We start from the raw sequence: 23383 nt of genomic DNA, 5'->3' as shown, positions 1-23383 counted from the left end.
ATCGGGCCAGCCCAGCACCTTCCATTTGGCTAGATCCTGACCCTAACGTTTTGACAAGCCCAGCTCCTCAGGGGACTGCCTCTTTCCCTCCAACAGGCCCCACCCCCTACCCAAGTCCAACCCCTAGCGCTTCACCAAGCCCCTTCAGTCAGTTCGAGCCGCCTTCCGCTGGCCCCTCCTCCTTCTCGCCCCGCCATTGGCACCGACCAATCCCTTCCGCGCCACTCAGCGGGTGCAGCCCCTTTCTCAAACTCCGCCCTTGTCTGGAGCCTCCAAATTCCTGACGACCGCAGGTGCGTGATCCCCTCTTTTACACTGGGCCGAGTCTCTCCATAGACCGCCCCGATTCCGCCCACACAGGGGACCGTGCCGCACCGCCGCGCCCCTACTGAGGGCCACACCTCCCGTGGACTCACTATCGGCTACTCCACTTCTCTGCGCTCGACGCTGGCCGAACTGCGCCTGCGTGAGGCGCCTACCGGCGGCTCGACCAAGCGCCGGGGCTCAAGCCCGACCCTCTCCCAACCACCCCCGCTGTCGTCTTATCGGCCATGGCCGCCGTCCCTTATTCCCTGTCCACTTACCTTAGGGCCCCTCCAGACCCGCGCCACCCTACCGTGTGATGACTCAAGAGTGGAAGCAAGCAAACAAGGGCGTTAGGAAGGGGCGCTTTCTCACCTCCCCGTGGCTTCCCGCGCGACGCGCCGTAATGACGTAGCCCGGGCGGGCTGGTGGTAGTGCCTGGAGAGCGTTGGAATCTGGACAAGGCTGGTGGCGGCCAAAATGGGAGTGGTGATGATGATAAATGTGAGGGTTTTCTGAGTTCATGTTCACTAAGGTGGTACACAAGAAACATTCACCAAATGTTAGATACTAGTATTCTGCCGCGAAACTGGTGGAGCAGGAGTTTTGGTAGGGGCAAATAATTGTGATAATAGCAAGTATTGTGTGACAGGCATTGTCGTAAGACAAAATACTATGAGGTCGTTCCTGGAGGCTGCTTTGCAGATGAGGAAACTAAGGTTACGTGACTTAACCATGTGACCTTGGGCAAGTTACTGAACATCTCTGTGCTTCAGTTTCCTCATCTGGAAAATTGTGATAATGATAGTGCCCAGAGACAGAATGGACCTCAGGAGGGGAGTTTTTATTTGGGCGGTGGCCCTCCACAGTGTCACTTCTACTCCCATGGTGTAATAGAAAGTGTGTGCCTAGCACGTAGGGGAGGTTGCCCTTGTGCACCCCATCCCCAGCTACCTCACATCACATGTCTAAATGTCAGCCCCACAGTAAGCCAGTTTGTCCTCCTAATCTCCCTGTCTCATTCTTCACCATTTCCTACTGGGCTGTAGGCTGGGGTGGGAGAGATAAGCAGTCTGGGGTTCAACATCGCTTACTAACAAACAGATTGACAGCCCCATTGCCCAGTAGCTGGGTCCTCTGACCGTCTTGCAAACCCCTGTTCGAGCCTTCTCGTCCCTTACAGTCTTTTCCTACCTGACCATGTCTTTTGTCCCAGTGGAAGAGGGTTACAGCTTTAAGACCTTTAAACCTCTGCATAGACCAAAGAAAGCATGTAGACAGTGATACACCCTGAGGAGCATTTTGAGACTGTGATGCAGGGTGAAAGAGTAGGGAGTCTTGAAAAAGCCAAGGCCCATATTTTTCTGAATAGTCAGAAGAGAGATTTCTCTAGAGCTGACGTTGGCAAACTTTTTCTATAAAGGGGCTGATAACAAATATTTTAGGCTTTGCAGGTCACATATGGCCACTGTGGCATTGTCTTCCTTCCTGTTCTCCTTCCCCCTCTTCCTTCCTTTTCCTTTCTTTTGCTTCCCTTTCTTTCTTTTCTCCATCCCTTCCCCTCCTTTTCTCTCCTTTATGTTCTTTTTGTCTCTTTAAAAGTGTAAAAACAGGTTGCAGTCTGGCTTTGGCCTGAAGGTCACGGTTTGTGGATCCCTGCTGTACAGTGTCAGTCTTCGGTTTCCTTTATCTGGCTGGGATTCTTTTACAGGATGAGTGCAGAGGTTCCATGCTTCCTGAGGAGTGGCATTCCTTTTATGTGAGATGTGAGGATAGGGATTCATAGAAAAAGTCAGGTTATTTCTGGTGTTCTTGTACTGGGTCAAGCAAATGTTCCTGGACAGGGATTCCTATAGTTTCTGTAGTGGTGTTCCTCTACGGAACTAGGCAGGGGTTTCCATACAGGAAATAGCCAGTTGTTTCTAGGGAACTCCAGGCTATGCATTCCCATACAAATTCAGGATGAGGCTCCATAGACTGCATTATAACAGGTTCCTATAAAGAGGTGGTTGTGGTTGTTTAGTTGCAAAGTTGTGTCCAACTCTCACAGCCCCATGGACTATAGCCCACCAGGCTCCTCTGTCCATGGGATTTTCCAGGGAAGAATACTGGCGTGGCTTGCCATTTCATTCTCCAGGGGATCTTCCCCTGCTGCTGCTGCTTAGTCACTTCAGTCGTTTCTGACTCTGTGTGACGATATGGACTGTAGCCCACCAGGCTCCTCTGTCCATGGGTTTTCCCAGGGAAGAATACTGGCGTGGCTTGCCATTTCATTCTCCAGGGGATCTTCCCCTGCTGCTGCTGCTTAGTCACTTCAGTCGTTTCTGACTCTGTGTGACGATATGGACTGTAGCCCACCAGGCAACTCTGTCCATGGAATTCTCCAGGCAAGAATACTGAAGTGGGTTGCCATGTCCTCCTCCAGGGGATCTTCCCAACCCAGGGATTGAACCCTGGTTTCCTGCATTCCAGGTGGATTCTTTACTGCTGAGCCACCAGGGAAGCCCAAAAAGAGATTATGTAGCCCAATTCAGGGTCAGCACAGGTGTTTCTGTAAAGGTTCAGAGCTGTATTCATACAAATTTAGGATTAGGTGTTCATGTCCAGATTCAGTCTAGATTATTATTAATTGTGCTAAATTATGTTAGCTGTTGTAAAACCTAGAATCTCAGAGGCTTCACAGATGCATGTTTATTTCTTACTCATACAAAATCCATTGGGAATATTTATTACTGATCATTCATGGACCCAGGCAACTTCCATTTTGCAGCTCTGCTCTCCTCTGAGCCCTTGGAGTCCTCACTATTCAGCTAGTAGATGGGGAAAGAGAGAGTCGAAGATTCTATGACAGAATTTTATGGAAGAGGTATGAAAGTGTAGTATGTCAATCTGCCCACATTCCATTGGTCAGAGCTCTGTCACATGCCCATATCTAATTATAAGGGAGGTGGGAAAAGTGGGTGAGCCTGGAAAGAAAAGGAACAGGTTTCAGAGCCTACAGCAATGCCTGCTACAGGATTCTATAGACTCCACAGAGCTATGCTGTCCAATGTGGTAGTTACTAGCCACACACTGAGCCCTTGAAATGTGACTAGTCCAACTTGAGATGTACTGTAAGTATAGAATACACACTGAGTCTTTTTTTTTTTTTTTGAATTGGTATAAATAAATGTATCAATAATATTTTTTGGGGGGTGAGCTGTGTCATGGGGGATATTAGTTCCCTGACCAGGAATCAAACCTGAGGCCCATAAAGTGGAGAAAGAGTTAGTCGCCCAGTCGTGCCCGATTCTTTGCAACCCAATGTACTGTAGCCCACCAGGCTCCTCTATCCATGGGATATTTCAGGAAAGGATACTGGAGTGGGTTGCCATTTCCTTTGCCAGGGGATCATCCTGACCCAGGGATCGAACCTGGGTCTCCTGCAGTGCAGGCACATCGTTTACCAATGAAACTACGAGGGAAGGGCCCCTAGAGTGGAAGTGCGGAGTTCTAACCACTGGACTGCCAGGAAGTCCCAGCAATAACTTTTAAGTTGATTAAAATAATTTTATTTATTACTGACTGGGCTCAATCTTCATTGCTGTGTGATCATTCCTCTCATTGTGGAGAGCAGGAGTAACTCTAGTTGTGGTGCTTGGGCTTCTTATTGCAGTGGCTTCTCTTGTTGCAAAGCACAGGCTCTAGGGCATGGGCTCAGTAATTATGGTTCCTGGGCTCTAGAGCACAGGCTCAATAGTTGTGGTGCTCGGGCTCAGTTGCTCCGCAGCATGTGGGATCATCCTGGATCAGGGATCAAACCCACGTCTCCTGCATTGTCAGGTGGATTCTTTACCACTGGGCCACCAGGGAAGCCACTATATCGATTACATATTGAAATGAAATACTGTTGGTCCTTGAACAAAATGGATTTCAATTTGTGGGTTCACTTGTATGCAACTTTTTTTTCAATACATATTACTGCTACATGATCCAAGGTTGGTCGAATCTGTGCTTAGTAACTCAGTCTTGTCTGACTCTTTGCGAGTCTACAGATGTGAAACTGCTGATGTGGAGAAACCAAATATAGAGGACTGACTATAAAGTTATACACGATTTTCACTGCTCGGAGTTGTCAGTGCCCCTCCCACCTTGTTGTTAAAGTGTCAACTGTACTCAAGTATAGTGGGTAAAGTATAAAATATATCATTTAAATTAACATCACCTGTTTTTCTCTCTTTTTAATGCAGCCACATGAAAATTTAAAATTACACATGTGACTAGAATTGTACTTCTTTTGGACAGCACTGCTATCGAGAATTCTCTTTAATGTATCAGGACAGGGGTGGAGGTGGAGGTTTCTCCACCTGTAGAGGTTTCTCTACAGGGTCGGGTTGTTTTGTCTTGTCTGAGGTCCGAAGAATGACCCTATTATCTGGTAAGACAGGTTTGTAGAAAATATGAGGGTTGGAGACATTGTGGAGTGAGAGGGGAGGATGTGAAGGCATTGTTTTCTTGGGCAGATTAAGCATGGCTGTTCCTTTAGAGGACAGAGGGTGGTTTTCTGTAGAGGGTCAGGCCAAAGGATCTTAACATACTGAGGCCAGGTATTTCTGCAGGGGATCAGAGCTGGGTGGCCAGAGATGCAGATCGAGAGACTCTTTTAGGGGTTAGGCCAGGGTTTGTTTGTTTGTTTGCTTGCTTGTTTGTTTTTCATTTTGTTGGGGTTATAGCCAATTAACAGACAATATTATGATAGTTTCAGGTGAACAGCAAAGGGACTCACCCATACATATACACGTATCCATTCTCCTCCCAACACCCCTCCCATCCAAGTTGCCGCATGACATTTAACAGAGTTTTCTGTGCTACAGTACGTCTTTGTTGGTCATCCATTTTAAATGTAGCAGTGTGCATGGTAAGTCACTTCAATGTTGTCCGACTGTTTGCGACCCTGTGGACTGTTGCCCGCCAGGCTCCACTGTCCATTGGATTTTGCAGGCAAGAATACTGGAGTGACTTGCCATTTTCTACTCCAGGAGGCCAGGGTTCTTGTACAGACTCAGGACAGGTGATCATGGTGATTCAGATTTTGGATTGTTTAGCAAGGTCAGAGCAGAAGTTCCTGTGCAGGATAGATGTTTTTATACTGGTTCATTTCTTGGATGTCTCTCAAGTCAGAGGTTCCCTTTGAGTGTGAGAGCAGGGTTTTCTGTACCAGCTCAGGACACAAGTTCCTGAAGGGACTCAGAGGGTGGTCCCACACAGCATCAGGACAGAGATCCTGTGCAGACGTAGGACACAGTCACCTTCACAGATTCAGGTGAGGGTTTCTTCTGTTGGGTCAGGACAGTGGCTCCTGTAAAGGGCAAAAGTGGGGCTTCTGGGACAAGGCCAGGGAAGGGGCTGTCATAGAGAGTCACAGGGCTTCCCATGCAGGGTCACAGGGGTGTTCTACAGGGGAAGGTTAGGAGTTCCTGTAAAGGATCAGGTCAGAGGTTTCTATAAATGAGTCAAGTTAAGGATTTCTGTGGAGAGTCAGGATAAAGGTTTTCTGCTTAAAGTCTGGTTAGAAGTTCCAGAACAGTTATAGTCAAGGCCTCCTGTAGAGAGTCATGGCCCTGGCGCAAACATAGGGTGAGGAGGGGAAGCCGTGTACAGTGTCTGGGAGGGGGATCCTGTGCCAAGTGAGACCACAGGTGGCTGCATAGGATGAGATATGGGCTTAAAGTTGAGGATTAGGACAGGTGTCCCTAACACAGGGCTTCCTGTGTAAGCTCAAGACTGAGGTTCATGTTGAGAGTTAGAGCATGAGTTCCTGCATGCTCTGCGTGGTGGGTTGTGAAATCAGCTTGTTGTGCAGAGTGACGTTAGGAGTTATTGTCCACCATGGAGGCAAGGGCTTCTAAACTCAGTCTGGATTTTCTGAACTCACTAGATTTTCTAGTGAGTGAGGTATTTTGAAAATGCTACCTGGAGGGCAGGGCTCCAGTACGTTGTGAGGACAGAGGTGTCCTGTCCAAGGTCAAGATAGGATTCCTATAAAGAGAGTGAGACTTGGGAAGAGGGTCAGGACAGGCATTTCTGTTAGGGGTGGTACAGGGACTTTCTTTCAGTGGGAGTTCCAGATTGCCAGCAGGAGTAAGGCAGAGGTTCTTGTGCCATGGGAGGCCAGGGGTTCCTCCTGTGCAAGGTGAGGGCTGGTGTTCCTGTCCAGAGTCAGGCTGGGTTTCCTATTGATAATTAGAAAAAGGGGTTCCCTTAGAGTCCCAGAACTAGGTTTCTGTACTGGGCTCGGGCAGCCATTCTTATAGTGGGTGCAGACCCAGATTCCTGAGCAAGGTGGGGCCAGGCACATTTCCACACAGGTTCTGAGAGGGGTTTCTATTCAAGATGAAGACTAGGCCTCCTCCAGGCTGAGAGGGCTGGGGTCCTGTAGGGGCAACCAGGCTTTTACAGGGCCAGGGCCCTTGTGGACAGTTCCTTTAAGGAGTATGTGGACCACTATGATTCTCACATGGGCTAGTGTAGTGACTGCTCTGAAGGGATGCTGCTCTGTTCAGGACAGCTACTCACGCCAGCTGTGTTCAAGATACGTGGGCCCACAGTCCCCACCTTGGGGCTCCAGGGGAGAAGCTGTACAGAGAACCAGACCAATTAAGTGTGAGGTTTTGGGGCTCCAAAATCACTGCAGATGCTGATTGCAGCCATGAAATTAAAAGACACTTACTCCTTGGAAGGAAAGTTATGACCAACCTAGATAGCATATTCAAAAGCAGAGATATTACTTTGCCAACAAAGGTCCGTCTAGTCAAGGCTGTGGTTTTTCCAGTAGTCATGTATGGATGTGAGAGTTGGACTGTGAAGAAAGCTGAGCGCCGAAGAATTAAATGGAAGTACAGGTTCCACGTTAGGGGAAGCAGTTCACCCTGGTGAGTAGGTAGGTGTGTTGGGGCAGGAGCTGGTACTGTGGTGAGCTCCCCGACCTTCAGGGTCGAAATATCACCCTCAGAGGGCACTTTGTCCTCCTAATCTCCCCCGCTCATTCTCTACCATTTCCCACAGGGCTGCAGGCCTATCTGGGTTGAGAGAGTTAAGAGATAAGTGACAGAAAGGCCCATAAACAGCCTCACAGTCCTTCACTGGCCTTCTGACCTACTTGACGGCTACCATTCCCCCCCGCCTTCCTCCCTTTCCTGTCCTCAGATGTCTGATGTCCCTTAGAAGAGGGTTCCTGGCTTACACCAACTGAAACTGGTGGCTCAGACGGTAAAGAATCTGCCTGCAATGCAGGACACCCGGGTTCAGTCTCTGGGTTGGGAAGATCCCCTGGAGAAAGAAATGGCAACCCACTCCAGTATTCTTGCCTGGAGAATTCCATGGACAGAGGAGCCTGGCGGGCTACAGTCCATGGGGCTGCAAAGAGTCAGACACAGCTGAACAACTAACACATACATTGTCAGCCACTCAGAGACACTGGGACATGGCCCATGCCACACGATATGCTCACACACATACAGACTTGCACAGAAATACTGTTGTCACCAGACCCACAAAGACATTCTAAGACTCAGACCCTCACGGTCCCACTGCTGTGCCTCACACACCATCATATAACAGTTCTTATTCAATGTTCCGAAATGTGTATGGATCCACTTCTGTGCCCAGTGCACATGCCGTCATGCTGTATCAAAGATCACCCCACTGCTGCACAACCCCACACGTTTACTCAGCACATGATGCCGCTGACACACTTCCACATACTTCACACATTCACCCCTGCCCGGCCTTTCAGGGGAACCTGGAGTCACGCACGTCATGTCACACAGCCTCATCCCTATTGCCCGTTGCACACTGGCTCCCACCATGATGTGTCGGTGCACGTGCTATCTCGTACCACCTGGACGCTGTCACACTTGGTTTCACATATACCATTACAATTGTGAAGCCCCATGTGCCATCTCCCATGGTCACACATGGCAGCTCACAGTGTCATGAAATAATTGTGGACACAGATACATACACACACCCCAGTCCCACACAGACTCACACCTCCATTTTTAGGACTCTGGCGGTTTTATTTTACGGAAGCTTTGAAGGTCCAGCCCAAGGTTTTTCTGGGTCCCAGAAGGTTGGATAGGACACACTGCTGGCTAGAAATGGGGAGGGAACACCAGACCCTGCCCTGAGGCCATGCTCTGTACTCTCATGAGCTGAGTGGGGCCACCACAGTGGTGGTGGTGGTGGGAGGCACAGGGCCTGTGGGGAAGGAGCCTGTGGGTGAGCCCAACAGGGGTCCTGGGAATGGCATGATATGGCTGACAGGCCCTGACAGCACTACGGGGCCCAGGCCTTGGTAGACATGGGCAGTACCAGGTGGGCCCAATGTCAAGCCTGAGGTCACCTCCCCACAATTCCCACTACTGCTGCCCCCAGCCACCACCATGAAGCCGCCAGATGGTCCTTCTGCTGCTCCTGTAGCTCCTAGGCTGGATCCCCGTTTCTTTTTCCCTTTCCCAGATGCCTTGCGGTTTCGAGTCTGGATACCATCCTTCCTCATGGTCAGTGGTCGGTTCACCTGCCAAGAGGGAGGCCATGGCTGTTTCCCAGCTCCACATCTTGCTCTATGACTCCTCCAGGGATGACCAATTCACCCCACTTCTAAGAACAGAGAACTTATTCAAGGATTAGGGAATGTGACCCTGATATGACAAGAATCCTGAAGTTTTCAGGCTGTGAGTTTGGGAAAGCCTCTCAGGTTGATGGGAGCTGCCCCTGGTCTAGGGCAGGGCAGGGGAGTGGAAATTAACTGATGGCCTAGGGAGGAGGTGACAGGTGGGAATCAGGAGAGAGGGTGGAGGGGTGAGAGGGAATGGGGGGTGGAGAAAGGGTGAAGGAGGAGGAAGGAAGAAAATATCTAATGGAGAAAGGAAGAGGGAAGGGTGGAGGGGAAGGAAGGGAAATGGGAGGAAGGAGAGGAGGGAGGCTCCAAGGGCCCCAGGTCACCTGGTGTAGTTTGTAGTAGAGGCCGCAGGCGTTGCACACAGGGTCCCCGCTGGCGTTTCTCCGCCACAGTGTCGTGGTGGTAGTCTGGCAGTTGGTACACTGGGTCCCTGCCCTTTTGCTGACAATCTGGGGGAGGGAGCAAGTAAGTATGGACACACTGCTGGGTGGAGGACCAAAGAGGTGAGGGTCAGTTTGAGGGCAGGGTTTGCTTCAGGGCAAGGGCTCGGGTTTCTGTGTGGGTAAGGAGAGGGCCTCCCTGCCAGGATAGGCATTGGGGGTATTTTATGGGGCGCTACACAATTTGCATGTAACTTTGGCCCTCCACTGGAATCATTATGGGAATTAGAAGTAATCATGATTCCCCCGCATCCCAGCCAGTTCAACCAACACATCTGAGGAGGGTCTCAATCCCTAGTGGTTCAAAGTGCCCCAAGGTGATCCCAGTGTGATGCAAAGGAAGAAAAGTGCAGGGAGAGGATAGAATTCCTGCTTGCAGCCTATGTTTGGTCAAGGATAAGAGGTACTGTACACAGCTGGTGGATGGGGAAGGAGCGGAGCGTGTGGGTTCTTATAGATCATCAGGACTGGGATTTCTGTGAAGGTTGAGAACAGCAGGGATGGCAGGGCTTGGTGTTACCAGGCGCTTCTTGGGCCGGATGAGAGGCCTGTTCTGCCCATTCATCTTGTGATAGAGGCCACAGGCGTTGCACAGGTAGTGGCCTGTCCTGTCCCGCCGCCACAATGGTGTTGCCGTTGCTCCACAGTTCACGCATTCTCTGGCCTCTGGTGGGGTAGACAGAGGGGAGGAAGGAGTTAGTCTCAGACCAGCTCTCCCTTGGTCACCCCCACCAGCCTCAACCTCCCAGTCCCTTTTTGAGAACCTCACCGCAGGGGGTTAAGGGCAGAGTTCCACGAAGCTTAGGGGAGGAATAAGGTGCTGGATTAAGGGGGCTCCCAGTGGGAGAAAAGTAGGTGCTAGAAAAGTCAGGACCCCCGTAGGCACTGCTAGGGACTGGAATTGATGAAGGTGGTGCAGTCCCCAGTGTCAAGAGGTCTGGACTCATCCGCTCCGTCTTTAAAGTCTCCAGGAAGCTGCTTCCCCCTTTCCCATCCAGATCTTCTGAGGCCTGGGGAGAGGAGTCCTCACGGGTGGGGCACACAGTTGAGGCAGGGTAGAGCCCGGTCTTGCCATAGGCCCAGCTAGCATATGGTGAGCCCCCGGGGATCCCCTCCATACAGTTGATCAGTGGGTACACCTGAAAGACTATGGGGGTATGGGAAAGAAAGAGGAAAGAGAAACAATCAGTCTAAATTCATCTTACTTTCAGGGTCTAATGATGCCCAAGAGCCTCAGTATGGTGACCAAGTTTCCATGCTTTGAACGGGTGACCAGAAGAACTGCTGGCGTTTGAGTGACTCCAGTGTTCTGGGCCCTGTGGTTGCTAGTGGTTGCTCTGTCCCCTGACCTCCAACATTTCCAAATGAGCTTTGAGGATGACTTGTTGGGATTTGGAGCCCCATATATTACCTGGCAACTCCAGCCACTGTCTACTTCCATCATTGCTTCCTGGTATGGCTACCCCAAGAGGACAGGTTGGGGAGCAATGGCATTCCCAGTTCTGGACTTGACTAGGAGTCAGCACAGAGATGTGAAGCCTTATCTCATTTTCCAGAATTGACTCTTTGAAGTCAATTGACTCTGGGTCTCCATGGCAACCTTGACAGCACAGAGCCAGTGCCAAGATAGCCACCCAAAGAAGTTACCTGGGGAGTGTCTGTAGGCCTCAGCGTCCCTGTAGTAGGCCAGTGCGGCAGCTGCAGCCGTGGCGGTGCTGGCAGCAGTGGAGGAGGCTGCTGTATCCAAGCCCTCAGACCCGGGGGGAAAGAAGACCCCCGATTCTGGTGGTGAAGATACCAAGGCAGGGTCCATAAACTGGGGTAGGGGCTCAGAGGTCCCCAAGGCCCCGAGGCCAGGGAACTCCATGGGGCTTCTGGGGTTTGACCTGTGAGGACAGGAGGGGTCCTCAGACACAGAAACCCCCTCTCCCCTCTCTTCCTCCTTTCTCCCTCCTCCCACTCCATTCCCTTAGTCCTCTTACCCCCCTTTTCCACCTCCCTAGTACCCTCCTCTTGCCTCCTCTGTCCACCCTCATCTCTCCCTTTTCTTCCACTCAGTTCTCTTACTCCCTATCCTGCCCCTTTTCCCTTCTTCCTCTTATCTTTCCTCTCCTCCTTTTCTCTCCTTCACACCCTCCTTTTACTCCTCTTCTGTTTTGTCTCCTCTCCATTTTCTCTCCCCATCTCTTCTTTCTCCTCCTCTCCCCCTCTTCCTTCACTTTCTGCTCTTCCTCCTCCTTCCTTCCTCCCTGCTCTCTCTTTTTCCCTTCTTCCTCTTCCTCTCCCTGTCCTTTTCTCCCTGGTCCCCTATCTCTTCTCTCCTTCCGTCTCTTCCTCCTCTCCCTCCGCTTTTCTTAGCCTCCCCCCTTGCCCAGTCAACAACTGCTTCACTCCTCTTTCCTTCTCCTCCTTTGTCCTCCCCTCCCCTCTCTGTCTTCATCATTCTCCTTTGCCTCCCTTTCTGCTCATCTCTTTCTCCTTTTCCTCATTTTCTCCTCTCCTCCTCCTCCACTTTCTCTTCTCCCTCTATCTCCACCCCCTCACCCTCCTAGGAGTGTGTAGGTGGGGTGGGCTGAGCTGCAGAACCAGAGTCCCTTGAACTCCTTGGTCATTCCCCAGACCTTGGGGTTCAGCCTCCTGTCTCCCCAACTTCATCCCTATCTGTTGCATCTTGCCTTCTGACTTTCTCAGAAACCCCATGGTTTCCGGCTTGACTCTCCCCTCCTCCACCTCCGTTGAGTGTGCAGACAGAGGGCCCCCTCAGTTCCTCCCTGTTTCATGGGGGGGTCAGTACCCCCACTGCTTATCTCTGCCATCCCCGCCCAACTTTTGAAATCACCCCAAGGCCTGTGGCTTCCTCTGAGGAGGGGGACAGGTGGGAGGTGTTCCCTCTGCCTGTGCCGTGTCCTCTGGAGAGGTCTGCCATAGTTCTGCTTTCCAGCTCCTTCAGTCCCCAACATCCCCAGGCCTTAGTTTCCCCATCTGCTGGATAGGAGGTGCTGACAGGGGTCTTTGCCCCTTTGCCTCTATTCTTTTCTGTGCGTATCTCTTGTCTCCTGTGTCTCTTTTCCCCTACCCTGCTTCTTGTCAAGTCTGGCTCTCTATTTCCCTCCCATTTTTCTATGCTACCATGATTCATCTTGCTCTCTCTGTGCTTTTATAAATGTCTGTTTTTCCTCCTCCCCTTGTCTGTCTGCCCATGTCTCTGATTCTCTTTCCATCTTTATCTCTCTTTTATCTCTTTCTTTGCGCTCTCTCTATTTTTCTGTTTCTCTTTTTCCCTCTCCACTCATCTCTCTGAATGTCTGTATATCTCTCCCGCTCTGTCACTTTCTGCTTGTTTGTCTCTTCCTTCGTGTTTCTCTCTGGGTCCTCTGGCCTTATTTTAATGTCTTTCTCAATATTCCCATACCCCTAATCATACCCTTCTGCACACAACCCCAGTTGAGGAGTCAGGAAACCTACTGTTACCCTTGACTTGCCCTGTGAATCTGAAGGCCTTGGTCTCCCTGTCTGTAGGGTGAAGTGACAGAGATAAAGAAGATCACCTTCCCCTGCCTAAGTGACCCATTGTATTGCCTATGTAGACAGGCTCACAGCTGGGCCCTGGGTTGGGGTTGTGCTAGGAAAGAGATGGGCCTGTCATTGTACCCACCATCAACCTTCTCTAGGCCCTGGGCCGCCTTCTGTCTTCTCTGGGAACAGTGTCTTGCCTCCTCATCTCCAACTCCATCTCTTTCCTGTCTGTCTCGCCATGATTCTGTCTGTGAGTCTCTCTCTGCATTTCTGTCTCACTCTCCTTTTCTGCTCCCGAATCTCCCACTCTTTCTTGTCTCTCTGTCTCTCTTACTCTTCCTTTGAGTCTCTGTTTTTCTTCTTCCTCTTCATGTCTCTGTATTTTGCTCCTTTTCTCCCTCTCCATCTCACTTTTTTTTCCTCCTTTTTCTCTGTCTCGATTTGTTTCTTACTCTTTTTGTCTCTGTTAACCACTGTTCTTTTATCCCCTCATCCTCTCCTCACCAGCAGCCCCCCCCCCCAGTCTCCTTCCAACCCCACTGCCCCTGTCCCTACACCTTGTACCTTGGCAGGTCCAGGACTGCCCACCCCTCTGTGGCAGGGACCCAACTCCCCCCGCCCCCCCCAGTTATCACTCTCTGGACAGAGATAAAGTTTATCTCGAGGCTGGGGGATATGAAAACTCCTTATCAGCTGCCCCACTAGAGTAAGTGCTGCCCCAACGGGTGGCAGGCAGCTGGCCGGCCCTCAGCTTTCCCTCAGTCCAGCCCCTCACCCCAGGTAACATCCCCACCCCAGCCCTCAAGGGAGGGTCCCTTGGGACTGAAGGGAGTACAGATGGGATCTGGGGGCAGATGAGTCTTGGGAGAGTCTGAGATGGAGTTTGAGGATTAGATATGGGGTTAAGGAGTCAGGGGTTTGGGGAACAACTGGAGTTTGGGGTAAACAAATGCGAGTTTAAGAAGCAGTGAAAGGTTTGCTTGAAAAGTCACATTTTGGGATCAGAAATAAGTTGGGAAGGCAGAAACAGGGTTGGGGATCAGAGGCAAAGTTTGAGAGAGAGAGAGAAAGTTGAGAAGTTGGAGCTATAGTTTAGGGGTTGGGGTGGATTCTGAGAGTCATAGAAAAGTGTGAGGGTCCAAGGATTTTGCTGGAGCGGAGATGGAGTTACGATAGGCAGGCAGAGGTGTGTCTAATGACTAGAGATGGCTTATGGGAGCACAGGAGGAGTTTGAGAATAGAGATACAATTGGAGTGAAGAAAGATTCGGGGCCAGAGAGGGCACCTAGGGGGACAGAGAAATATCGGGAAGCTAAGATGGGGTTTAGAGAAGGCAGACAGGAGGATTCATGTGACAGAACAGGTTGAAGGGGTGGACTTGGTGTTTCGAGTGATGAAGACATTTTTGTGCATAGGCAAGGAGTTGAGAGAGAGAAATGGTTTTAGGGCATCAGAGAGAAGTCACAGGGAACAAGTATGGGATTTGAGAGGAATCGATGGGGTTAAAAGAGTGGAGCTAGGCAGTCCACCTGGCAGTCCAGAGACAGGTTTGGGAGGTCAGAGAGAGAATTGGGGGCAGAGACAGGGGAGTTGTGGAGTAGGCAGGGGCTTCAGAGCAGAAATAGGTATGTGTGTTGGGGGGGGCACAAAAGTAAGCCTTTGTGGTGAATTCAGAGACAAGTTTGGGTTAGTGAAAGTCATATTTGGGGCAGAGGTTAGGATTTGGTGGGATGAAAGCATATTGCGGGTCAGAGATGGAGTATGGTGGGCAGAGTTAACGGATCAGGAGAGCATAAATATCTTGGAAGCAGTGGATGGGAGTCAGGGCAGAGAGAATTGGGTTTAGGGGGCAGATCTGGGGTACAGATGGAGGTTGGAAAGATAGAGGTGGTCTGGAAGAGCTGTCAGGGGATTCAGGGGTGGTAGACACTTTGGGGACCAGTGGTGGGTTGGGGAGCCTAGAGCAGGCTGGGGGAGTAGCCTTGAAGTAAGGGGCAGCAGGCCCAGGGTTTGCCTTGCTGGGGGCTCTTAGGGGGCTGAGACTGACCTGGGCTGGTTGGTGCGGAGGGTTCAGCTGCTTTGGGGATGTGACGAGCTCAATGTGATCCCGGGGGGTGTCCTGGCTGGCCTTGGCCTTTGAGGCTCCCTTCCTCCTTCCCTCCCTCCCTCCCCTCTCCCTCCTCCCTCCTCTCCAGGGAGTGGCTGGTGCCCCAGTGGGTGGGGCAGGCCAGGGGAGGGGGCGGGCCCCCTACTGGTGGGGCACCTCTTGGGCAGTGAGGCCTTCTTCCACCCCACCTGCCCACCCTGTAGATTCTTGGACCCTGTTTGACTTGGGCTTCTGTGGGCTTCAGTGTCCAGTCAAACAAAAATGGGCTGAAAGCAAGATAAAATGAAAATAGCAGATATGGTTTCATGACCCAGCTGGGCTTTTCAGTGAGTTTTACAAACGTAAAGCCCCTACTGTGTGCTTAGCCAGGTGAGGGCTGGCCCCTTATGTATGTGTCCTCCTGGCCAAAGGGAGCGAAGGGCTGTGACTGTACCCATTTTGCAGGTGACAAGAATGAGGCTCAAAGAGGTTTGGTGGGAATTTGAATCAAGATGTTGGTGGGACATCTTCAGGACCCAGGCCCACCTCAGGGATCAGGCCAAGACTGGCGGGAAGCAGAGGCACATTCACTCAGCGCCCCACTGGGGCTTACGCCAGCTCTGGCCTGCCCTGGGGCAGCAGATAAGTCTTATCAGATGGAGGCCAGCGTGGCTGTTGGCTCCGCGGTGGTAACAGGCTGTCTTGGGCTGGGGTGGGGGGCGGAGCTGGGGGGGTACCCAGGGACAGTGGCCTCAACTTCTTGCCCGCCATGCGGCTTTGGAGGCGGGAAACAGGTGGGACTAGGGGTTGGTTCCTCTGCAGGTCCTTGAATAGGATAAGGTGGGGGAAAGGAAGGAGGGAGGGATAGAGAAGGGAGAGAGGTAGAGAGATGGGAATGATGAGATGCAGATAAATAGAGAAAGAGACAGAAAGAGACGTAGATGGAAGGAGACAGAGAGGGCACAGAAAGGAAGGAGAGACAGAGGGTGAGAGACGCACAGAGAGAGCCAGAAACAGTGAAGGGCAGACAGCGGCTAAGAGAAAGGGAGACAGGCAGAGATGGACAGAAGGTGCAAGATAAAGCCTGAAAGCGACAGAGGCCGGGGACATAGGTGGAAAAGCTGAGAAGGGAGACAAAGATGATACAGAGAAGGGGAGGACAGAGACACAGATTCAGCGACAGAGTTTGAGAGGAAGTCATGAGACCCCAGGTAGCAGCCTGGCATATGCCCTGGGTAGGTGGTGCCAGGGTGGGTGGGATGGGAGGGGGTGTGGACTGATGTGGACCCATGTGGCCTGTGGCCTGAGAGGGACCTCCAGAGAGCCACTGGGCCCCTGTGCCACCTTCTTGTCCTGTTCTCCTTCCCCCAAATAGTAACAACGGTGACAATGACCACTGGCTCATTGCTGGCACAGACCCGTGTCCTATTCTGAGTGCCCCATGTAAAGTCATTGAATAAACATGTAAACATAGCCATCCAACTTGGGCCCCTGTAGGGCAGGGGGTAAGACTAACCAGCCATGGCCCTGGGACTCCACGAGCCAGGGAGTTCCCTGGTCCACCCATTCTATGGATGAGGTGACCGAGACACACCAAGGGCAGAGGGCAAGGATGAGCAGGCTCTGCTCACTCACTGGCCCACCCCAGAGGGATTTTATCATCCTCATCTTACCTGTCTGGGCCTCACTGTCCTCATATGCAAAATGGAAGCTTTGAGGAGGAAAAGAGGCTATTTATTGGCCTCCTGCTCTGTGCCCGTCTGTGCCAAGCCCTTGTTGGTAACAGAGAGGACAAAGACCCCTATGACTCAAGTGATGATTTCAGGACATCCACTCTGGAGCTGGCCCACCCTCATTTATGGGCCACTGACTGGCGTGTGGCCTTGGGCAGTTACTGTCGCCTCTAGACTTCAGTTCCTCATCTGAAAAGATGGGGTACTAGCGGCCACTCCACAGGGTGATTAGAGTGACTCAATGAGACTTATTCATTAAGTGATTTCAACTCATTTGATTCCGAAATCTCAATAAATGTTAAGTATTCTTATTTATTCATTGAGTGCCTACTGTGTGTGAAGGATGGTATTTGGCCCTGTTTTATCAGCACTACTTCTAATTCTAGTACTAATGCTAGTAATGTGCTGATACCAATACCAGTACTAATTCTAATTACTAACATTCTAATATTGATACTAGTACTAATGCTAATTTTAATAGTGATACTAATAATGCTTATTATTAGCCGTAAGCATTAATAGTAATGGGCTTCCTGGTGGCTCAGAAGGTAAAGACTCTGCCTGCAATGCAGGAGACCCAAGTTCGATCCCTGGGTTGGAAGATCCCCTGGAGAAGGAAGTGGCCACCCACTTCAGTATTCTTGCCTAGAGAAGTCCATGGACAGGGGAGCCTAGTAGGCTACAGTCCATGGGGTCGCAAAGAGTCGGACACGACTGAGTGACTAACATACCATAACATAAATAATAATGCTAATTCTAATCTATATGAGTACTTTATTAATATCCATACTAATTCTAGAACTAATAATTATTATTCATTTTAATTCTATCAATGACTCCAGTGGCTAATAATAATACTAATTCTGATACTAATATTTTTCCTAGCACTAATATAATAACCACAGTAGCATTATTTGCCAAGCCACCCCAGGCACTGTGCTCAGTGCTGTCCATGCATCATATTTATCCTGATCTCACCAATCCTTGTGGTGTAAGTGCATATAATTGCCCCCATCTTCTGGACTGGGAATAGGTGCAGAGAAATGAAAATGTTCATCCAAGGCCTTGAGTTCTTTCTTGTCTCAGCTCTGACTGATTTGCTGCTGATTCCTGGGCAGGCCAACCTCTGAGCCTCAGTTTCTTTGCTTGGAAAATGGGTATAATCATAGAACCCACCTTAAATGTTGTTGAGAGACTGCTCAACACAGGGCCTGCATGCACATCGTAAATGGTAAGCTCTGTAGTAGTAACTCTCCTCACTGTTACTAGAAATAGCAGGTGCAGTGTTGGGGTAAGGTGGGGAAGTCTGCCCTCTTCAGAGGCATGTCTAAGACAAGGGTTTGCCTGCTGGACTCACAGCCCATTTCTTCATAACTGGAGTGGAGAAAGGGTTGAGAACGGAAGTAAAGAATGGGGAGTGGGGGCCTCAGGGCTCTGCCTCCATCAAGAACCAAAACCCTGAGGCTCTGAGGCCAGGCCTCACCCCATTCCCTCCCCCATCCCTGTGGAGGGGGCACAGACCCAGAAGTCTGTGGTGACAGTTCAGCCAGCAGGGAGGCAGCTGGGAGTGGGCAGATAAGGGAATCGCCAGGGCCAGGCCAGGCTTTGGGGGAGCCCTATGAGGGCGGGGGTGGGGGCAGGGGTGGGTGTCTGGGCCGAGCATCCTTTCCCTCAGGCCTCCATTTGAGACTCAGCCCCAACGGCCTCTCTTCCTCTCTCTTCCCAGAAGCCTTCCCTGACTGGTTCCCTCCCTCCTGGCATCTTCTGGGGCTCCAGAGCTTGGTCCAAGCCCATGGCATTTGGACTATTCTTGTCTCTTCCAGACTGTGGAGTCCACTAGGGCTGGGACGAGCTTGGCTCCCCTCCGTGTCAGTAGCACCTGGAGAAGCATCAACCAAAGTCGACTAAGGAATCAGATGTTTGCCTTAAAACCACACTATTTTGTTTTTAAGAGAAAAGTATAAAAGATACTATAATAAGCACTCACCTTTGTCAAATGTTAATATTTTGTCCTATTTACTTCAGATCCTTTTTAAAAGAAATATATTACAGATACAGTTGACACCCTTGCACCAATTGAATTTCATCTCCCCCTCTCCTTCCACTACCTTGAATTTGGTGTTTATCTTTTTCATGAATGTTTTGATGTTTTACATTACATTACTGCATATGTATGTACCCATGAACAGCAAATGATACTTGGGGGTTTTGGCCTGTTTTTGACCTTCATATAAATGAAATCATATAGTATGTGCTTATTTTGCTCAGCATAATATCTATGAGATTCATCCAAGTTGTTGTATAGCTCATTCTTTTTTGTTATTGAGATGTAATTAGCATACCACAAAATTCACCCTTTAAAGTATACATTTAAGTGGTAAGTTAATTCACAAGGTTGTACAACTGTTACCACTTTCTGATTCCAGAACATTTTCATTATCCCATAAAGAAACCCTGTGCCCATTAGTAGCCATTTCCCTTTCCATTTCCCCCTCCCCACAGCCCCTGGCAACCACTAATCTACTTTATATCTCTATGGATTTGCCTGTTATGGGTATTTCATATAAATGGAATCATACAACATGTGGGCTTTTGTGACTGGCTTCTTTTACTTCACATAAAGTTTTAAAGGTTCATTCATGTTGTAGCGGAGAAGGTGATGGCACCCCACTCCAGTACTCCTGCTTGGAGAATCCCATGGGCGGAGGAGCCTGGTAGGCTGCAGTCCATGGAGTCGCGAAGAATCAGACATGACTGAGCGACTTCACTTTCACTTTTCACTTTCATGCATTGGAGAAGGAAATGGCAACCCACTCCAGTGTTCTTGCCTGGAGAATCCCAGAAACGGCAGAGCCTGGTGGGCTGCCATCTATGGGGTCGCACAGAGTCGGACACGACTGAGGCAACTTAGCAGCAGCAGCAGCAGCATGTTGTAGCATGGATCAGTACTTCATTCCTTTTTAAGGCTGAATAATTTTCTATCACATGAAAACTTCATTCTGCTATCCAATTAGTGAACAGTTTTGGCTGTCGTGAATAATGCTGCTATGAACATTCATGTGGAAATTTTTATGTGTATATATATTTTCAGTTCTCTTGGGTGTATATCTAGGAATGGAATTGCAAAATCCTGTGGTAATTCTCTTTTCAGCTTTTTGAGGAACCTCAAAGGTATTCTACAGAGTAGCTATAGGAAGGTTATATATCCTTTCCAGCACTTGTTACTGTGCTCATTTTTGATCCTAGTAAATGAGATATGGTATCTCATTGTGCTTTTGACTTGTATTTCCCTGATGGCTAATGATATTGAGCATCTTTTCATGTGTTTGTTGGCCTTTTTTTTTAACCATACCATGAAGCCTGCAGTATCTTAGTTCCCTGACCAGGGATTGAACCCAGGCCCCAGCAGTGAAAGCACTGAATTCTAACCACTGGACCACCAGGGAATTTCTGGTTGGCCATTTTTATATATTCTTTATAGAAATGTCTATTCAAATCCTTTGCCCATTTTAATTGGGTTGTCTTTTTATTTTTGAGTATTAAGAATTCTTTGTTCTGTATGCTAGACCCTTATCAGATATGTGATTGCACATATTTTTCTCTTATTTGTGGGTTATCTTTTCACTTTCTTGAGAGTGTCCTTTGAAGCACAAAAGCTTTTAGCCTTTTTTTTCTTGGATGCATCATGCAGCTTGTGGAATCTTAGTTCTCTGACCAGAGGTTGAACCCAGGACCTTGACAGTGAGAACATGGAGTCCTAACCACTGGGAAACCAGGGAATTCCCAAAAGTTTTTAGCTTTGAAGAAGTCCAGTTTATTTATTTTTCTCTTTGGTTGCTATGCTTTAGGTGTCATATCTAGGAAACCGTTGCCTAATCCAAGGTTGTGAAGATTTATGCCTAGGTTTTCTTCTAAAAGTTTTATAGTTTTAGTGCTTAATATTTAAGTCTTTGATCCATTTTGAGTTACTTTAATGCAAAGTAGGAGTCCAGTTTAATTCTTTCCATGTGTATATCCAGCTGTCCCCGCACCATTTGTTGAAAAGACTATTCCTTCCCCCATTGAAATGTCTTGGCACTCTTGTCAAAATCAATTGCCCATGGTGCATAAATTTATTTCTGGACTCTGAATTCTATTCCATTGGTCTGTATATTTATCTTTATGTCAATACCACTCAGTCTTGATTGCCATATTATGTAGTAAGTTTTTAAACTGGGATGTGCAAGTATTCCAACTCTGTGTTTCTTTTTCAATAGTTTTGTAGCTATTCTGAATCCCCAACATTTCCACTTGAATTTTAGGGTCAGTCTGTCAAGTTCTGCAAAGAAGTAAGCTGGGATTCTGATAGGAATTGCACTAAATTTGTAGATCAATTTGGGGATTATTGCTATCCTAATGCTATGAAGTTTGTATTCATAAACATGTGATGTGTTTTTATTTAGGTATTCTTAATTTCTTTCAACAATGTTTTATAGTTTTCAATGTATAAATCTTGCCCATCTTTTGTTAAGTTTATTACTAAGTATTTTATTTTTCTGATGCTGTTGTAAATGAAATTGTTTTAATAATTTCACTTGTGGGTTTTTCTTTGCTAGTGTATAGAAATACAATCAAGTTTTCTATGATCTTGTGTCTTACAACCTTACAGAGCTTTGTTGTAGTGGCTTTGTTGTGGATTCCTTAAGATTTTCTGTGTACAAGATCATGTTATCTGCAAATAGAGATTGTATAATTCTTTCTTTCCAATATAGATGTCTTTTATTTCTTTTTCTTGCCTAATTACCCAGACTAGAACCTCCAATACAATATTGAAGTGCTGAGAGGGGATATCCTTGTTTTGTTCCTCATCTTCAGGAAAAAGTATTCAGTCTTTCACCATTAAATATGATGTTAGCTGTAGAATTTTTGTAGATGCCCTTTATCAGGTTGAGGAAGTTCTCTTCTATTCCTAGTTTTTTGAGTGTTTTGTGTTTTTGTTTTAATTTACTTGTAATTGGAGGATAATTGCTTTAAATGTTGTGTTGGTTTCTGCTGTACATCACTGTGAATCAGCCATTGTTGAGTGTTTTATCATGAAAGGGTATTGAATTTTGTCAAATGCTTTTTTCTGTATCTATTAAGATCCTGTGGATTTTGTCTTTTATTCTCTTAATATGGTATATTACATTAATTGATTTTCACATGTTGAACTAATCTTTCATCTCAGGGATAAATCCTACTTGGTTATGGTGTATAATCCTTTTATATGTTACTGCATTCTAGTATTTACTAGTATTTTGTTGAAGATTTTTATTTGTATATTCATAAGTGATATTAGTCTATAGTTGTTTTTTCTTACTATGTCTTTGTCTGGTTTTGGTATCAAGTAATGATGACCTCTTAAGTTCATTCCCTTTAATTGCCAAGTAGTATTCCATGGAATGGATATACCATATTTTGGTTAATCATTCATCTGCTGATGGACATCTGGGTTGTTTACAGTCTTTTCTTTATTACAGCAAACCTGCAACTTACAAACTCTTATGTCTCTGTGCACACACATGTGGAAGAGTTTTTTTCCTGGGGCAGGGGATATCAGTCTATCCATCCTTCCACCTCCCCACCCATCTATCCATCCACCTGTCCACCTACCCCTTTATTCATCTATCCATTTACTGCCCTTCCTTCCTTCTTTCTTCCCTTCCATTATTCCTTTCCTTCCATCCTTCCTTTGTTCCTTCCTTCCTTCCATAAATCATCTATCTCTTGGCACATAGCATCTGGGTCCAAGGCAAGTTATTTTTGTAAAAAATAGGCAGGAAACCTGCTACAGCTTTTGGCAAAGCCTTTCATGTGCTAAAACTCACATCCTTAACCATCCTGTATCCCCAGCATTTTGGGGGCTCCCTGGGAATTTACTCATAGGGCATGGCTAAACTACCACCTGGAGACTGTTTAAGAGACCAGAGTCCACAAGACTAGGGGCTCCCTCACCTTAAAGAGAGTCTCGTATGTACTCCTTCATCCATCTCTTATTTGCCTAGGGATCTGTACTCTCCCCTGTCCTCTTTGCCTGCCTCATTCACTGGTTCCTCCTCTTGTTTCAGAACTCTAAATGTCCTTGGGCCTCTTCTCTAGTTGACATGTTCTCTCTTGGTGAACTCATGCAGTCTCTGTCTTCAGAGTATCTCCAGAATCTAACCACTTTTTACCACCTCTCCCACCAGCACCAGTGTTACTCATCTCAACCACTGCAGTAACCTCCTCCTCTGGGTCACCCAGCTTCCACCCTCAACCTTGTAGTCTATTTTCCTCAAAGCATCCAAAGGGAGCTTGTTAAATCCTAAGTCAGATCACGGTTCTCCTCTGCTCATGACCCTCCTGTGGCTCCCCTGTCACTCAGAGTAAAAGCCGGAGTCCTCTCCATGGCCCATGAGGCCCCACACCATCTGTCCCCCCAACCTCTCCCACCTCACCTCCTGCCGCTCCCCCTACTCATGCTTCCTCTGTACTAGCCTCCTCGCTGCTCCTCACAGACACCAGGCCCCTGCATGTATCAGGGCCTTTGCACTGGCTATCCTCTCTGCCTGCTATGGTCTTCCTGTAGCTATTGGCACAGCTCCCTCCCTCATCTTTTCATGTCTGGGCTAAAATGTCTCTTTCT

At 48.5% G+C, this 23383-nt stretch overlaps 1 protein-coding gene across 1 annotated transcript; it reads right to left on the bottom strand.

The window, feature by feature from the left end:
• Nucleotides 1-8488: 8488 nt before the first annotated feature.
• Nucleotides 8489-11272, bottom strand: GATA1 (GATA binding protein 1). Its single transcript, XM_068963067.1, has 5 exons — nucleotides 11053-11272; nucleotides 10175-10552; nucleotides 9926-10071; nucleotides 9289-9414; nucleotides 8489-8860 (listed from the first exon to the last, which is right to left on the bottom strand). Exons 1-5 carry the CDS (start codon nucleotides 11270-11272, stop codon nucleotides 8489-8491), a joined length of 1242 nt encoding a protein of 413 aa, XP_068819168.1.
• Nucleotides 11273-23383: the final 12111 nt, after the last annotated feature.

The sequence above is a fragment of the Capricornis sumatraensis genome, chromosome X (genome assembly GCF_032405125.1).
Source record: "Capricornis sumatraensis isolate serow.1 chromosome X, serow.2, whole genome shotgun sequence".
Lineage (NCBI taxonomy): Eukaryota > Metazoa > Chordata > Mammalia > Artiodactyla > Bovidae > Capricornis > Capricornis sumatraensis.
Note: the sequence above shows the minus strand (reverse complement) of the source record. Positions and strands in the feature narration are given on the sequence as shown.

What these genes read in the sequence shown, in the direction of transcription:
- GATA1 (XM_068963067.1), bottom strand. Translation starts at nt 11,272, where the DNA reads ATGGAGTTCCCTGGCCTCGGGGCCTTGGGGACCTCTGAGCCCCTACCC. An exon ending in GGCCTACAGACACTCCCCAG is followed by an intron (nt 10,553 to 11,052) that starts GTAACTTCTTTG and finishes ATACCCCCATAG; the next exon opens with TCTTTCAGGTGTACCCACTG. An exon ending in TCCGGCCCAAGAAGCGCCTG is followed by an intron (nt 9,415 to 9,925) that starts GTAACACCAAGC and finishes TCCCTCCCCCAG; the next exon opens with ATTGTCAGCAAAAGGGCAGG.